The sequence below is a fragment of the Pimephales promelas genome, chromosome 3, assembly GCF_988280905.1.
Source record: "Pimephales promelas chromosome 3, fPimPro1.hap1.1, whole genome shotgun sequence".
NCBI classification, from domain to species: domain Eukaryota; kingdom Metazoa; phylum Chordata; class Actinopteri; order Cypriniformes; family Leuciscidae; genus Pimephales; species Pimephales promelas.
Window position 1 is genome coordinate 37,363,331 of NC_142771.1, and position 19,375 is coordinate 37,382,705.

Genomic DNA, 19,375 nt, shown 5'->3' on the forward strand with positions numbered 1-19,375 from the left:
AGAAAAAATCCTCATGGTCCTAAAAAGTAGCTTAATTTTCTTTATAATTAGATTGTTAGTAAAAACCCGCATTGTTAGTAAAAGTGTGAAGAGATTGTTTTTAGGATGGTGTAATAGATATGTATAAATGTAGTTTTTTTTTTGTGTGTGTACATGGTTTATCATGAAAATGTCTCGTTAAAAAAAAAAAAATCAAGGACCACAAGGAAAATAAGTTAATGCAACTTTGTGTTATCCTTCACAATGAAGTTGTAACAATGTTATATTGCTACTTTTTATGTCAAATAAAATCAAAGTCAAACAGATTGCAGATTTCGTAAGATCATTCAGATTCCTCTGCCTACACATGGGTGAGTCTATGTACTTTATTCCCATTAATAATTGATACAGGTCTCTGCATGACTGCGTTACACACACTCCGAGTGAGTTCAACTACATCCTTTCAACCGTTTTCCTGTTTTCCTCTTCTGTCAGTAAATTTCCATTGGATAGAGATGTTATATAACAAAAGCCGGTCAGTAGATACCATGGCAACTTAACCGAACATAATATTGATGCATCTTGTTCAAACTGAGAGTGGACCGCTTTAAAGACCTGAGACGTCAGCCAGTCTAATCCACAAGTTTATCTTGAATATTTCTGGTTATCCATTTAAAATGACATATAGTTCACACCAGCTACAGACCAGCACTCAACAACTCCCATAAATCTCCATCCATCATTCCCTGTTTTCCCATCCGGCCTCAATAATGGCTGTTCGGTGCTTTGTAAACACTATCTAATTCGTTACGGTCCTTATCCACGAATGGCCATCTCTGACCCCTCGGCTGGCCCTCCCCCCTTTCTCTTTTTTACGACAGAGAGGTGGACCCAAAAACAAGCACCTAAATGTCACCCAAAGTCTCGACTTAAATATATGAGGTCAATGTAGCGTTTTACAGCCCTGAGAGAGGCCCATCTTATCTCAAAGACACTGTTGACATAGCATGTTTTAATGGACTGTGAGAGCAACGATACTTGGTCAGTTTAAGACAAACCACAGGTAAGGGATCTACTTTTATAAACACAGGCTAATAGCTCATAGTGCACTTAGTGAGTATATGAAGTTGGCCAAACATGATAATTTCAGCAAAGATGGATGAAGACACGGCCGAGTTATTATTCAGGGGTCTGTCGGAGAACAAACAGAGAGGTTAGAGGTGTGCGGAGAGGACATTTATTTAACTATGCTATTCCCTTAAAGCAGAACTCCAGCGCAAAATGAACCTTTGCTCTATTAAAACATTGGTACCTAGTCAATCGTTCTCTGAGATTTGTTTTCATGATAATCGAATGTAAAGAGTTTAATCTCTAAAACTGTTTAGCGTATAACGCTAGTAATGGGGGCATTGACTAAGTAAAAAGAAATCGCTAGTTTATACCACTAATAAGGCTCAAAATAGCCCCACACTAACACAGTAATATAATGAGGCTCCATACACGCAAAACGAAGCATTGAGAACTTTGTAAGTGTACAGACCGTTTAATAAGAAGATACTTTATGAAGACAGTTCACTTCGTGTATACAGGCAGAAGCCATCTTTGGAAAACAGTCTCGATAAGTCGAACCACGAAAAGTTCAGCGAACTTCTGAACTGTATGAACAGCGTTCGTGGTTCGACTTGTCAAGACTGTTTTCTCCTGCCTGTATAACTGTCTTTATAAAGTATCTTCTTTGATTAAGTGCTATCAAAGTGTCTCAGAGTGTCGAAAGAGGGGTATCCCTTTAAAGGGTTAGTTCACCCAAAAATGAAAATTCTGTCAGTATTTGCTCACCCTCATGTTGTTCCAACCCTGTAAGACCTTCGTTCATCTTCGGAACACAAATTAAGATATTTAAGATATTAAGATCGCTCCTGCATACAGTCCATAGGCTTCTTGAGGGACTGGCTCTTGCTGTCCTCGAAAAGTCATTAAAGACATCGTTAAAATAGTCCAAGTGACTACAGGGGCTCAATCTTAAGTTTATCAAACGACGAGAACACTTTTGTGCGCAAAAAAACAACAAAAATAACGACTTTATTTCAACTATTCGTTTATTTCTCCCTCTGCGCGAGTCAGGTTACTAGTTTAATAGCGTAAGCTTCTGTTATTGTACGTCACACGCATCACACACACATGACCAGCGTCGGCCAATAGTGAGCCTACGTGTGACGTAGCTCTACGCAATCACACTACGTTAACTGACTTACAGGCTCATGGAGAAGGAAGTGAATAGTTGAAATAAAGTCGTTATTTTTGTTGTTTTTTTGCGCACAAAAGTGTTCTCGTCGTTTGATAAAGTTAAGATTGAGCCACTGTAGTCACTTGGACTATTTTAACGATGTCTTTAATGACTTTTCGGGAACAGCAAGAGCCAGTCCCTCAAGAAGCCTGTGGACTGTATGCAGGAGCGATCTTAATATCTTAAATATCTTAATTTGTGTTCCGAAGATGAACGAAGGTCTTACGGGGTTGGAACAACATGAGGGTGAGTAAATACTGACAGAATTTTCATTTTTGGGTGAACTAACCCTTTAAGACGGTACCATGAGTGTGCCGATGTGATTTAACAACTTCCCAAAAGCTTGTCCCTGTCAATTTCAAAACTAATCATGATGAGACTTCCGGTATGGCGGCGAGGCGAGTGGCAGTGTAGAACGTGTGCTCCCAGACAAGTCAGTTATACTCCCCCAGCTTAATTTAACTTTACGCCGTGTAATTGATGAACGAATATGGAGGGGGAGAAACAACGAAAAGCTAGAAGTAAATCAACCCAAAAACCTGAGAAAAACGGGAGACAAACAAAGGAGAATGATGACGATGACAACGCTGGTGAGAACGAGGCCGCGGATACAATGCAAGTTTGCATCAGCGCTATATATTCTGAAATTAAGGCACTCCGATCTGACGTGAACACAGAATTAAACAACTTTCAAGAGACTTTCTCCAGAGACTGGAAAGCAGACCTGGCAAGCCTGAGTACAGACATCAGCCTCAAGCTGAACGAAATTACCAAAGATCTGAAAGATACGGTGAACAGAGTGGAGGAGGTCGAGCAAAGGGTGGCGGATTTGGAAGAATGGAGTGCAGAGGCTAAGGAGGTGCTAGGCCAAACTCTCGACATCCAACAAAAAATGCAAATAAAACTGACAGATCTTGAAGCGAGATCACGACGAAACAATATACGCTTGTACGGGATCCCGGAGGAGGCCGATTATGACAACATACAGGAAGTTGTTGAAAATTTAATCAAGACAGAACTGTCCCTCGCCGAAACAGAACTTGGGATACAGCGTTGCCACAGGGCGCTCGGCCCTAAACCACCGCCAAATGCTAACCCCCGATCGGTTGTTGTCTATTTTCTTGAATACAGAATTAAAGAGCTGGTCCTTCATTCTGCATGGAAAAAGAGGGAAGTTTACCTGAAAGGAAAACGGGTGTACTTTGACCAGGATTACCCAGCTGAAACTCAAAAGAAGAGGAAGGCATACACCCATATCAGGAAACTACTCAAAGAGAAGGGTCTCCGTTTCCAGACACCACCCCCTGCTAAACTTCGGGTATTCTTTGAAGATGGTCCAGTTGTTTATAACAGCGCAACGGAGGCGATGAAGGACCTAATAAAGAAAGGATTGACCACGGCAAACATCAGAGAAGACATCACCGCACCAACTTCAATGGAGAGGCTGAGTAAAATCTCTTGGGAAACAGCAGGTGCAAAACCACGACGTACCCGAGATGAACATCAAGAGAGGGCACGGAAAAGACTCCAGGATTTCCGTCGGGATCCCGGAGAAACGGTTTGATTCCCACTCAGGATGAACTTATATCAATATAAACGTGGCGTACGAAATCAACAACATAAGTCGTTTAATATAACAAGGGTAATGTTATTTTCATACAAGAATTCTGTTATTTGTGTTGACTCGATATGCTTAAACTCAGGCTCATGCCGCAACTCTGGCGTTTTGTTAGTTGAGTTTACGTCATAGCTTGAAAGACCTGTATAAATGAATACAACGGCTAGGTCTGGGAGCTGAAGATAAGACGTGCTCTGATCTTTAATATCAGTTTGCACGGGGAAGGCCCTTCGTTAATCGAAGTTTCTCCTTTCCAAATAGAAGTTTCTTCAAAAGGAACTTTGACTATGGAAGTTTCGGTTTCCTTTGATTGTAAATTCTTTTATTTTTTCACTTTTTTGTTTTGTGTTACTTGTGTTAAAATGTTAAGGTCACTTGGGATTTTTAAGATAATAGTACATCAGAAGATAAATGTCACAACAAGAATATAGTATTATTACACTTAATGTTAATGGGTTGCAAAATCCCATTAAACGAAGTAAACTTATTGCCAAGATGAAAAGAGAGAACCAACATATTATTTTTTGGCAGGAGACTCATCTAATACAAACTGAACATGAAAAACTGAGAAAGTTAGGATTTAGAAACACTTTTTATTCATCATACACTAAAGGACATGCAAGAGGTGTTGCAATATTGATATCGAATAAGGTGACTTTCCAGGTCTCCAGCCAAATAGCTGATAAAGAAGGACGTTATATTCTGGTGAAAGGGATCCTAGACTCAAAGGAAGTAACATTACTTAATGTTTACAGACCACCAGGAAAAGACAAATTACTAATTATGAAAATACTTGAGCTAATAAATTCAGAAATATCTGGCACACTTATATGTGGAGGGGACTGGAATGTACAGCTGCATCCTACCCTAGACTCTTCAAATCCAGCAAAAAAGATAAATTCTGAATCTCTTTATGTTAAAAAAATGCTTAAGGAAGCTGGCATGATTGACATATGGAGGGAACTCCATCCAAATGTGAGACAGTTTACATTTTTCTCCCATCCACATATAGTCTACTCAAGGATTGATTATTTTTTCATGCTCCATTCAGATAGGCATAGAATTGCGGGTTGTGATATAGGAATTAGAGATGTTTCAGATCATGCGGGAGTTTATTTGAGACTCCATTTGGATGTTCACCCTAAGAACACCATCTGGAGATTGAACACTACCCTTTTAAATGATCCCCAATGTATAGAGTATATTAAAAAAGAAATCAAAGAGTACATTGAATTTAATAATAATGAGGAGGTGTCATCAAGTGTTCTATGGGATGCTGCTAAGGCAGTGTTAAGAGGAAAGCTGTTAAAGTGGTCCTCAAGAAAAAAAAAAGAAAAACAGAAGATATTGACTGATTTATCAAACTCACTAAAAGCACTGGAACAAAAACATATTGAATTAAATAAACCTCAAATCTTAGACGAAATAAAAGTAAGAAAACAACAAATAAATAAAATACTTGATAAACAAGTAGAGATCAAACTTAAATATATTAAACAGAAGTATTATGAAAATGGACCCAGAGCTAAAAAAATGTTAGCATGGAAACTCCGTAAACAGCAAACGGAAAGGTCAGTTTTCAAAATTAGGAACCCAGAAACCAATGTAACGTGCTATAAAACAGAAGACATATTAAGATCATTTGAAGTCTATTATAAAAAATTATATTCTCAACCAAAAGCAGCTGACCCTTCCAGTATTGAACATTTTTTGGAATCTCTAGATTTACCATCAGTAGGACTTACACAAAATAAAATATTAACACAAGAAATCACAGAAGCTGAAATTGATAAGGCGATATCAAATTTAAAGACAAATAAAGTACCTGGGGGGGATGGGTATCCAGCAGAGTGGTACAAAAAATTTAAGGAATTATTAAAACCTATGCTGTTAAAATGTTTTAATCACGTTCTTAAGGGGGGGGAGACACCAATATCCTGGAAGCAGGCTATTATATCAGTAATACCAAAAGATGGAAAGGATAAGACAGAATGTGGATCATATAGACCTATTTCGGTTTTGAATATAGACTATAGATTATATGCTTCAATAATTGCAAAAAGACTAGAAAACATAATTCCTGAACTGATTGACACCGACCAAACAGGATTTGTGAAAAATAGGCAGACACAAGATAATGTGAGACGGGCATTATTTTTGATTGAGAACATAAGCAAAATTAACTCTAAATCTCTGGTAATTAGCCTCGATGCCGAAAAGGCTTTTGATTCCGTACGATGGGAATTTTTGTATCGGGTACTGCATCGTTTTGGCTTCAATGAAAAGGTTTTAGGATGTCTTAAACCACTATATCATTTACCGACGGCACAGGTTAAAATAAATGGTAGTATTTCGAATTCAATCACCCTGGAACGGGGATGTCGCCAGGGATGCCCTTTAAGCCCCACACTTTTTGCACTATTCATAGAGCCACTTGCTCAAGCAATTAGAGAAGATGTAGAAATACCAGGAGTTCAATTTAAAGGAAATGAACATAAAATATGTCTATATGCAGATGATATTCTTATGACAATCTCGGACCCCGACTCTAGTTTACCTAAATTAATGTCATGCCTTGAGCAGTTTGGTTGGTACTCAGGATATAGATTGAATTTAGACAAAACTCAAATCCTCTCTTTTCATTATTCACCACAGGAGAACATATGTAATAAATATAATTTTAAGTGGAAAACTAATATTAAATACTTAGGAGTTACCATACCAAAGAATATGACAAAACTGTACACTATTAATTATGAACCCATAACTAAAGAACTAAAAGCAGATTTGGACAGATGGATGCCCTTACCCCTGGGTTTATATAATCGAATTGAAAGTATAAGAATGAACGTTCTACCACGATTACTGTTTCTATTCCAATCGCTGCCTGTAGAGATTCCGAAAAAACAGTTTAATGACTGGAACCGAATGATCTCTAGATTCATATGGAAAAATCAGAAACCTAGGGTCAGACTTAAAACACTACAATTATCAAAGGAGAGAGGAGGATTGTCTCTTCCCTGTCTGGAAGATTACTACAAAGCGGCACAACTGAAATATCTAGTTTGTTGGTGTAATAATGAGTATGAAGCAAGGTGGAAAGAATTAGAACTTAGCCAGCTGGACTTTCCTCTCCCCTCCTTACTAGGCGATAAAACCACTAGGATTAAATACTCTAATAAACTAAGTCATTGGACGATGGTTCCTCTCAATGTTTGGTTCAAGGAATGTAAAAATTTCAAGCTTGAGAAACAAGCACGGTTGTTAAGATGGGTAGCCTATGACAACGATTTTAAACCCGCACAGTTAGATTCAAGGTTTAAACAATGGACGCTGAAAGGCATTACATCATACTGTACAATCTCAACCAAAACAGGTTTAACGAGCTTCCAACATCTTACTGACACCTATATTTTAGAAAAACAAGATTTTTTTAGATACTTACAGCTTAGGAACCATTACAATAAAAATATTAAAAATAATGATAAATCTGAAAGGAATATGATCAATATTTTTATTGATGCGTATGAGAATAGGACTGATACCAACAAGAATACTAATATTAACAAGAAACTGATATCAAGATTATATTCAAGTATACAATCTTCTAAAAATCACTCTACATTATATGTGAAAGATAAATGGGAAAAGGAAACGAACATAATTTTATCTGAGGAAGAGTGGTTAAACATCTGCAAAACGCAGTATACTACCACCAGTTCAAACCAATGGAGAGAATTCTCATGGAAGAATATCATAAGATTCTTTATTACTCCCAAAAGAAAATATTTACAGAATGGTAATCCAGATTCTGCATTCTGTTGGAGACTATGTAATACTTCTATGGCAGATTACTTTCACATATTTTGGAAATGTCCAATGATTCAGTCCTTTTGGTTAGAGATAGTGACCGAAATAAAATTGATACTGGGATTTGATACGGAATACAATTTCAGTACTATATATTTAGGAAATATACCAACTAACCTTAATGCTCAAGACAAATACCTACTTAATGTATTATTAGTTGCGAGTAAAAAAACAATAACTAAGAAATGGCTCCAAGAGAGTCCACCAACAAAAGATGAGTGGATAGTGATTGTAAGTCATATATACGATATGGAAAAACTGACCTTCTCTTTACGATTAAACATGGATAAATTTTACAAGTACTGGTCAAAGTGGCTAAGGTATACGAGTAGGGATTGAACAAAAGGAGATACTGTGAGTGTTATTTCCTCTCTTTTTTTTTATTTATTTATTTATTTATTATCTCCTCATTTACATTTGATTGGTAATACTATATTGAGAACCCTTTTTTTTCTCTCTCTCTTCAGATGTACAATACTTGCCCAATGAAAATATTCTGGCTTGTATGTTGTATAATGGGACCCTGAACCTTTTATTGACTTGAAAGGACAATTATAATTTTTCCCCTGATGGTACTATAAAGGAAGGAAAGGGGAGGGGGTATGGGGAAGAAAAGGGAACCCCTGATTTGATATTAACATAATGTTAATGAAAGTTTGTGTATAACATAATTGTATGTTACACCCCTAGTGACCGGTTTGTTCTGTTCTGTTTTTTTTTTTTTTGTTTTTTTGTTTTTTGTGTGTGTGTGTTTCACAAAAATCGATATAAACCAATAAAAAATAAAAGTTTAAAAAAAAAAAAAAAACTAATCATGATGCATCACACAGGAAGTCAACGTGCACGAACATGAGCACACTGACACTCTCAGGGCTGTGAGATAAATATAAGGTAAAAAATGCTGTGAAAGTGTTCAGTGACTGTGACTATCTCTGTGTTTTGACCCGGACATGTCCTTATGAGATTCACCCACAACAGAACAATGACTCACCCGTCTGGATCCTGATAGTTGATGTTCAGCCTCTTGGTGGAGCCCAGTAACTCTACAACACAAGATAAAGCACACAGATGTCAACTTCACATCAAGAAAGTCAATAGAAAAGATATACTTCTGAAGAAAAACAAGATTCTAGGGCTGAGATTTGCATCAAAACCTCATATATGAGACACACAACCTGGAGTTGTGTACAGTGTAAAGAAAGTCAAAGTGGTTTGGATCTGATGGTGAACTGATACTAATGACTAGAAAGTAAGGCTGGGTAATAAATATCGATTTCTCGATACTAATTGATTCTCATTTTTACGAACCGATATCGATTCTTAAATCTCAAGAATCGATTAGTCATCCTGTTTCATTTTTTAATGAATGGGATCATTGTGTCGCGGCTGCGCGCATCCAAAAAAAATCGCAATAATCTTTGTCCTTTGTTACTATTGATATGAAACAAAGTCTCAATTTTCAAATTATGTCCATTTTCTTTTGAAATTCAAAAACATAAAGTGTTTTGGCGCTGCGGCGTGAGATCGCTCTGGAGAAGCAGCAGCGCTGATCTCTCTTCCGGGTTAATAATACCAGTCACAGCCCCAAATAAACATGAATGAGCATCTGAAAGTGTGTTAAAAGATAGAGTACAACTTATCGAAATCCGTATCATGTCACATTGATTCGCTCAATCTGCGTTTCAACCGTGGAAAGACGTCAGTTAAACAGCTTGTAATCAATGTATCGTCATATTTACCTCAGAAAACCCACATAAACTCGTTAGTCAGCTAGAAAAAAATAACTCTAGAGAGGAGCATTGTCCTAAATATATACACCATATTACATATGCATTATAATCTTAATGTTCTTCAATATTTAATGCATATTTGAATAAATCTGGCAAGTTTTTATGACAGCCACCATTTAAATGTTTATATTTCATATAATCTTCTTATTATAAAATGAATAAAAGGGTAATTTAAGTGTTTTATAGCTACAAAACAGTTCATTATTACCTTCATATTAGGCTAATGAAGCCTATTGGCTACAACTGGACTCCCATAGTTTACAGCATTAGTTCAGAGATTTGATTTCCTTGAGAAAATTTGCCATTTATTGTAACTATCCAAAATAATCAATATTGAATCGAAACGAATTGAATTGCAAGCTTGTGAATCGAAATCGAATCGAATTGTGAAATTTGTGTCAATACCTAGCCCTACTAGAAAGCAGGGTGCCCAATTATATTTTTACTATTTGGTCATGCTAGTTTTTCAACTATCACCAATTGCATCACACCAGCATGGCTGTAAGTCTCCATTGATTCAGTCTGGTTCTCGAGTTGTTTGTTTGTCTGTAGGTCCTGAGTACATCCTAAAGAGTCCCGGCTGATATGCCACATGAAGCAAATGCTATGGTACGCTGTGTAATGTGTGATGATCTGTAATATAATAGACTCTCATCAACACACAGGCCCTCACTCGTCCTGCTCGCCACAGTAAACATGATGAATGGCGACTGTAGATCGTAAAAGCCGAATCTCTGACATTTTGGGCGATCTCGAAACACATTTTCGGGCAGACTCATCACGGAGACTCACTAGTAGCCTAGACTTGTTGTTACCAGTAGGCGTGGCCTCCTAGGGCAGCGAAGCAAGTGCATTCTGGGAGTTGTTGTCTTTCACCCACATACGGCAAAAATACATTTTCTGGCTTTTCTCAGTCTAGAAAGCTCCAAATTCAAAAACAATTTCTTTTACATAAATTACCCATTTTAAATACACATTCATCTTTCCAGAGGTGAAGTATCCCTTTAAAATATACAAAAACCACTAGAACAATGTTATATACTGTATTTTGTTGACTTTGTATACTTACATTATCTCAAATGTTTCCAACAATTTTTAAATCCAGAGAAATGAGCTAAAACCGTGTCATTGCGTCGCATGTCAATGACGTCATATCCACGCTACTCTCGATTTCTGGTTTACTTCTGTAGAAACCATGGAAACACCAGTGACTGTTTAAAACATTGTTTTATTAGACAGATGAGGGACTGTTTGGACATATTCATTTGAATTTTACAACAACCTGTAACCAAAAAGGTCAGAATAATTGGATAGTTTAATTGGATAGTAGAGGGTTTGACGTGTTTGTAGGCCTTGTTAGGTAGTTGGTAGATGTATCATGAGTGGACGAGTGGATTTCTGCAAGGCAGTTGTTAGTGTCCCTGATGGTTATATATTTTGGTGCCACTAGCGGTGCAGAAATAACTGCACCTTTAACTTTCAGGTTCATAACATCATGCTAAAAACGAGTTGCTAGGTAGGTAGTTCACATTGGTCTTTCCCATTAGAGCCCCGGAGGGCGTCTGGGATCCAGACTGATGAGATGGTCTGAGGACCTCTGGAGATTCCTGTTAGCTTACTAGGAGATACAGCACTAAATAACGCTGTCTCTTCCTGTGAACAACTGAGGGCACTTCATTAACCTCTGACCTCTGGCTGACCTCACTGGCCAGCTCAGGGGACGTTAAACTGGCAGGAGAATGGAAAATAAGAGACCACTCAATGGTGATATTGGAGTCTTTGATCTTCAGCAATGGTGGCCCTTAAGGGAGACAATTCTTCCCCAATTCTTCTGAAGACCATAAGCCAATATGCCAAAACCCTGATTTACCACATCACTTTGTAAAAAGATGTCTGTTGGTTTTTATTTTTTATTTACTATTCAGCTTCTGAAAACATCTTCTGAAAGTGAAATTTGAATTTGAAAGTGAAACCTTGAAAAGGTTTGTTGATACACTGAAATCATTTTCAGAGATGTTAATTATTGTCAGAAGAAAGATATGGAGATTAGAGCCAGACCGATATTATCGGCCGATATTAGGCATTTTCCAAATTATCGGTATAGGCAATAATGGCCGATAAATGAATATTTTGTATCATATTTTGATAATAAATATTTTAACAAAATTTGTTACTATCATGTCCAGTTTTGCTGCTGTTAAATAAGCCGTGAATGAAGCGTAATTAGCTAGTAGTTACATTATGTTGTTACAGCGTAGTCCTTTTAACTTTTGACAATGTGACTGAAGTATTTCTTTAATAGCGCGTGACAGTTATAGCAATGAGACGAATCATCTCTCCTTGGCCTGTTATATTGAAAATTTATGTTTTACAATTTGTTGCACATTTCTGAAATAATAATTAAGAAAAAATATCGGCCGATATATCGGAATATCGGATTTTACAACCAATAAATATTTGCATCGGTATCGGACTTCAAAATCCTTTATCGGTCGGGCTCTAATGGAGATAATTTTTAGCCACATTGCCCAGCCTTAATTTACACTTGGGAACTTCCTTTATTATATTTAGTTTCATTATTCAATCTACATGTTCTGTTTTACAACAGCTTTCATTTCCCGAGTAATGACAGAACAATTTAACCAGACCACAGGAACGTCATAGGAACCGCGGCGTCCGCCTAAAGGTGAATCGACTGTTTGTATACCCAGTTCAGTGAGGTCAAAGTTCAATACAAGGGGGCATTGGGATAGAATTGGACCTAAAACACAGAAACTGGATACACACACGATGTGGTATCACGGTGATGATCCATCACCCGTCCTTATTATGAAGCTGTCACAGCCGTGAGTGACCAAAACACAAAAAACCCCTTTGAAGTAAAGCTCTATAACCTCAATTGACATGGTCTGAATGAAACCTAGTTACCTTCCGTACATAATGAGAAGCTTTGAAGTGAAGATCTGAGCGTGAATCGTTAATTTGCTTAGGTTATTTCACTTAACAATTCCATTATTCTGATTTTTGTCTTTTTGACTAATTCATTAAAAAGGACCTGCTAAAAGTGTGTAAACCGGACAACACTGGTCGTGCTAAAAAAACACCTTGTAAAACGTTCATCTGCTAAATATTTGTTCGAGTTATTTTTAATGTCGTTCACGAGCGAGAAAAAGCACCTCCTCTTTGGTTACCACACTGCTAGGCTTAGAATAACTCCTTATTTTTTCATGCTAAAAGTGGCAGACATAAAGAATAAAGGGTTTTCCGCCACAAGAATGCATTTGGCCATTTTTGCTCAACTCAGCACAATTGAGAATTTCTGCAATGCTGACTGCGATGCAAGTAGTTTGTAAAAAAGAAAGCACTAAATTTAGACAACCACTGCTTATGTCAAAAGTACACAATTATACGTTCATCTAAAAAAGAACAGCCAACGCCTTTCACTACTATAACTGACAATGTGTTGGAGCCAAGCTGTAAACATACACACCCAAATGAAAAGCATGGCTCATGATTTACAGATACATTGTGCAGTACCATTAAACATCACAGGCTTTGTTGCACAGGTAGTCAAATCAAAACGGCTATGGTCTAGAATTTATAGCTAAGTTTTGCTGCACGCACTCAGGTCTATGAATGGGAACTTTAACCCTATTTCACCAAGGCAGAGCTGTGTTTTTCGACCACCAAAGCACCAGCTCCGAACCAGTAGCACCAAATCATTGCTGGTCTTGAATTAAGAACCGCTTACGTCAGCGGCTGGGAGTGGGGTTACCGTCATAGATATCTATATAAAGGCTAGATATATCGTCCACGCTGCTGGCCAATGGAGGTCGAAGTCTGCACCTGGCGGCCATCTTGTCACAGGCAGCTCGCTCACTCGTAACATTGTGTTAATGGTGCATGTACTATTTAAATGACCGTAACTTGCTCAATTTTCTACCGATTTTCAAACGGTTTGTTTTGTTATAAACGTCAGAGATGTAGTTATGACATACTTATGAACAGTGGTGGAATGTAACGAAGTACAATTACTTTGTTACTTTACTTAAGTACATTTTTCATGTATCTTTACTTTACTTAAGAAGAATAAATAGTGCATACTTTTTACTTTTACTTTGTTACATTTTGCAGCAATTATTGTACTTTCTACTCCACTACATTTCTACAACTTCTGTTACATTTTCGTTACATTTTCTGATCAGTTTTTCCCCGGCCAAAACGTAATCTGACCGTCTGTCCGTTGCACGTTTGTCTCACCAGTGACATTTGGTTGCCATTGATATATCAACCCGGTTACATTAAAATGCGTCTCGCACGCAGTGCGTTTATCGTGCAATTTATACCCGAAAATTTGTTTTTACGTGCATAGGAAACGCACCGTGTGTAATATACGTTTCTTTAGGATTATGGCAAGCCAAGAGGTTCAGAATAACACCATAAATTAATCGCGTTTACTGCCAAACATAGTTATTAACATATAGTAAGGATAAGCATGATGTGTATATAGCCTAATTACAAGCTTGTTTTAGAAATGGTGACAACAATTTTTTTCCATCATTATTGAACATCATTATTGGAGTATTAGGTTGAATGAGTTAGAATTAAATGTTTTATTAATCATTAGAAAATAGACATTAAGAGAATAAATTGTTATGCAAGTACTTTTACTTTTAATACTTAAAGTACATTTAAAATCAGGTACTTTTTACTTTTTACTTAAGTATGGTTGTCATTGTGTTACTTCTACTTTTACTAAAGTAAATATTTATCTGGATATTTGTACTTTTACTTAAGTACTGAGATTCAGTACTCCCTCCACCACTGCTTATGAATAAAAAGTGTATAAATAAATAATCATCCAGATAATTATAGCCACGTTAATAACGTTTGTAAGAAAACAAACCGTTTGTAAATCCGTCAAGATTTCAACGAGATAAGAGTATTTGTGTTCGTGCTGACCACTCATCTTACATCAGCTTATCTGTGACAAGATGGCCGCCGGACCGGTGATGACGATGGAAACTCCGCCGTAACACATCTAGCCTTATACATATCTATGGTTACCGTGACCAACAAGCTAATCGTGCTAATAGCAGATCGATTGTAATCTCCACTAATGCAAGTTAAAATGGAGAGTTACTACAATGTATGGCCAAAATTTCAACGCAACACTATGGTGGCTGTAAGAAAGGTCTTCGGGATCCTTCAGGGCAGCTTTGTTGGAGCTAAATTCTGCAGGAACAGGAATGGATGCCCCTGACGTATTTGGTACAGGTATTACTGTGCATTTTATTCCAGAACATGCAGGTGTAGTAGAGGGACTGTCTTAAAAAATGAACTGGAAAACAGTTTTGAAGAAGCTTTTGGAGATTCTTCCTTTGTAACTGCCATCAAGTATGACTTTGATCCGTCAGCTAAATGTTTGATGTTTGATTTCCATACACCGGCTCCGCCCTGAGCAGTTCATGACCACTGAACAATGGCTTAATGACTGGCAACCTTCCTCTTCTGTGATGGCTTCTATTACAGAAACCATTAAACAGAAAGAAAGCAGTCAAAAGGAAGGAGTGGACTGCCTAGCATCTGTGGCTGTTTCGAATGTTTGAGGCCTGAAGAATTTCAACACAAAGTCAGAGGTGGCAGATTCCAGGAAGTTCACAGCTCCATTCCAGTCCTCTTGACCTGACAATGGAACGCTTGCAGTGCTGGGAGATTACATGTTTGGAGAAGGAGAAACACACTTCTACTGGTCCTCTTATCGGCTGTGTAAATGAGGCTGGCGACAGCTACCCCTCTGTGTGTTTGTACCATATCATCGCTGGGAAACTGAGTCACAAAACTAGGTTGTTCCAGAGCCCTGTAGTGTTAACACAATAGTTCACCAAGAAAACTAATCGCAAAAACCAAGTACACTACAAAATATGTTTAGCCATATAGTATACACATTTTCTTAGCACTTGCAAGATTATGTCACCGGAAGCATGAGATCATAAGAAGAAGGAATTAGGCTTCCTAAGTAGAATGTACTTAAAGGAATAGTTCACTTTGAAATTAATTTTTGATATGTTTTAGCTTATGATTTAGATTTAGATTTAGATTAAATGTAAGTACACATTGATGGCCTAAGACACGAAACGAGCGGCTTGTGTGAGAAAACGAACAGTATTTATATCGTTTTTACGTCGTGTAATCACAGTGACGTCCAAGGGATCTGAATCAGTTGTGCAATGTCCAACTGAACCGAACTGAATCAGTTCAATGTCACGCCGGAAGTGATCGCTTTTGCGTGTGACGTCACTCAATATTTACACGGAGATTTCGGAAGTTTTACCTTTTACTAAACATATTTAGATATACCGAAATCATCTTCCATTGCGGTTTCCCGTATATCTAAATATGTTTAGTGAAAGGTAAAACTTCCGAAATCTCTGTATAAACAAAGAGTGACGTCGGCACGCAAGCGATCACTTCTGGCGCATGCGCAGACCGAAGCGCCCGTGCCGTCAGATCATCTTGTCATGGCTGTGATTACAAGAGGTAAAAACGATATAAATACTGTTCGTTTTCTCACACAAACCGCTCGTTTCGTGTCTTCGGCCATCAATATGTACTTACATTTACGAGTCATTAAATCATGTTTAATTTGGACTTCTCTGTGCATGCTCTTTGGTGGACCACCTTAGCCCCCAGTGTATGACTGATAGACAACAACGGTTTGACTGAAAAATGTCAAAATTGAAAATACTGTGAAAACAAAGACACCTACATCTTGGATGCCCTTGAGGTAAGATAAAACATATCAAAAATTAATTTCAAAGTGAACTATCCCTTTAAGGTAACATCCATATCCTGTAGGGGTATCCAAATCTTCGATTCCAAGTTCACGGTTCAATTCGATTCTCGATTTTTGCTATGCCATTTTTAGACTAGTCTTTTATGCAATTTATAATACCTGACCTTTGTTCGCAACGTACCACACTACATTGTCAAATTTAAAACATTTATTAACAACATAAAGTGCTTATAATATCTTATGTCTTTAGTCAATCGGAAACGTAAGCAAAATAACCTGCGCCATAGTTTTTCTTTTGTAACTGTCTTCTTCATAGAAGATAGCATGTCAGGTTCACAAAACAAACATACAGTTGTTGGTTTAACAGATAAATCTATGTTTTTGTGGTGCCTGCGGAGAGGCCCAGCCATGTTAGTCGTGCTGCCAGTGGAAGAATATGGTACACCAGACTGATCTCATGAAATGGCGAAAGTACGACACGCCAATTTGTATTTCCATTTTTGGCGTGCTATCAACACACATAATCGCTTTTCAGCGTGTTTATGAACGCCATTGACTTAACGTTACATTACTGTATATATAAATATATGACTTACCTCAAGCCCGTCCCTAAACCTAACCGTCACTGGGGTTAATACATTTATGAGTCTTCCCTTACCATCCTAGGAAAAAAAGATCGCTCCCCAGATGTAGATCTACATTTTGCTTCGTTTCGCGCTGACATTTAACGGCGTGTACAGACACGCGGAATCACTTGGACAATTAACGGCGTAGACATACACAGATACACACGGATAGCTCAAAATGTGTATAGATAACACACCACTTGACTTGAAAGTGGCGTGTATGTTTACGCAAAAAGTCATGATGCCATGTTGGGTACACGCACATAGCAGAGCTTGCAAACTGTGGCTTTGTCAACATTGTCAACATAACTCACTGGAAATCCAAAATACTTCCATACCCGCGACTTTAATGAAAGAGTAGGGGTTTCAAGTTCTGTCGATGGGTCTCCTGCATCTGCAGTTGCCATGCTATATTTTGACTGGCTGAGGCTAAATTAGAGGAGGTTGACTCGCAGAACTTCAACACGCGTGTTTTTTTGTTTTTTTTCCGCTTAGCACGCCGACCAGACAAGACATGGGGGCGGGCAGCAATTTGAAGTTCGAGATTGTGATTTTAAAATCGCAATCGTGACACCCTTAATATCCTGTCATCAAGATTTCCTCCAGCACTTGAACATCTGGGATCTTCTACAGACAGAAATCTTAGACACTGATTCGGGCAAATGCATTATCCCTCTCACCGTCAAGCTCTTTCTCTTAACCAGTCTCAAGTTACGTAATGACACTACATTCCAACCCATCTTCATTGTTTTGGTCATCTTTCTAGCTCTTGTGAAGCGCACATAGATACCGTGCGCAACGAGAGACAGGGAGGCGCAGTGCACTTCTGCACCAGCGGGCAAAGACAAACCCATTTCAGTCCACCTACCATGTCTTTGGTGGTCTTCTTTGTTTACACAATGTTTCCTTCATGGAAGAATACACTTCCCTTTGTGAGACACTTTTCCGGTTTGTGCTATCCCAAACCAGAGCTGGGGAGGGAAGAGGGGGTGTCCGCACAGGCAAAGGGACAGAGGGTGCAAAAGCAACTGTGACCCTTGGCGAGATTAGGTGGGGGGTCTGTTGACACAGGCCCCATCCAAAGCAGCAAGGCTTTCAAGGACTTGGGATAGGCCCCTTATTGCACTTCCTTCCCCAGACCATTGTTCCAAAAAGTAGGATCACTTAGACTATTGTGTACGTTCAGTCTTCCCCAGTAAAACACTTCCAGGTCTCCATCCAGAGGGTGAGAAGATCTCCTGGTGAGCTCACTCAAGAAACACTTTTGTTGTTCTTGCATCTAGTGGTTCGCACATGTGCCACGGCACTTATCATCTACGGTTTGAACTTATTCCATGGCACCTTGTGTCAAAAAATGGTCTCTCTGGATTAAACCTTAACATCAAAAATACATATTCAGATTCTGGAAATGAGCTATATTTAATGTCCATCACCATACATTTCAATGACTTACAGTGATCGTGGACGAAAATAAGACTCTTGCCATGTATTTTTACTTCATTAAACTTTGTAACATCTACAATTTACTTGGCAACAATGGCGTTTGCTTTAAAATGAAGATTCTTCTGATTGAAAGATCTTAACTATCGGCCAGCCCTGAGCACTATGAGATGTGTCAGGCTGTCAGTTAAACTACATACTCTACATTTCATATGCAACTGAGCCAAGAAGTTTGTTCCACACTATCCCCAGCAGTTCCCCTGAGATGATCACTGCAGCATTACCGGCAAAACATTGCCTGTGAATGAAGATAAAGGTGAACAACTGGCCCAGCTCATAGTGATTCTCATTTTGGAGGGATGGCAGACCTTTTACACACTTAAACCTCTCCATACTGACTCACGTCAGCCTGTTCTCAAGAACCTTGATAAATCACTGATAACAGAGAGTCGGGTCATCCGCGAGTGATAAAGCCGGTCTTTGTCTGTGTTATATCCGTCTTTCCTGTATTGTAGGCCTTAAACTTTGCATGCAAGAAAGAAAACCCCATACTAAACTACTTTAAACTATGCGACTAAAGTTTCAAATCAAGTCGCATCAATGATGACAGTCAGGAAAACTTTGACATATTTTGACATCTGGTAAGAAGCCATTTGTTAGTTACGTTCAGTGTTTTCTACAGCACTAACATACCCTTACCCTAGTGTTTTGGTTTCACCCCTAGATGACACTACCTCTTAACCAATTCTGTAATTTGCCAACTACAAAAAAAGTAATTTTAGGAGGCAGCGGCTCGTTTTTCTTGACTCTGGAGCCTTGAGAATGTCAACAGTGACGTCTGGGAAGACTCAAGAGGGCTCGGGGAATGATTGAGGGAGGTACGGAGGATGGATTAACGTCAAGTTTAAAGAGAAGCAGGGAACGTACAGAGTTTGGGTTTGGGATGCCCTTGCCTGCTCGGGGTTAAGCATC

General features: G+C 38.3%; 1 protein-coding gene across 4 annotated transcripts in view; it reads right to left on the bottom strand.

Annotated features, from left to right (window-relative positions):
- caskin2b (CASK interacting protein 2b) overlaps positions 1-19,375 on the bottom strand; it is a 91,800-nt gene that overhangs the window by 46,547 nt on the left and 25,878 nt on the right. For all 4 annotated transcript variants that reach the window (XM_089128839.1, XM_089128838.1, XM_089128841.1 and 1 more), the window contains exon 3: positions 8,743-8,794. In XM_089128839.1, coding sequence (XP_088984965.1) covers positions 8,743-8,794 — 52 coding nt within the window. The remainder of the gene's footprint in view (positions 1-8,742; positions 8,795-19,375) is intronic.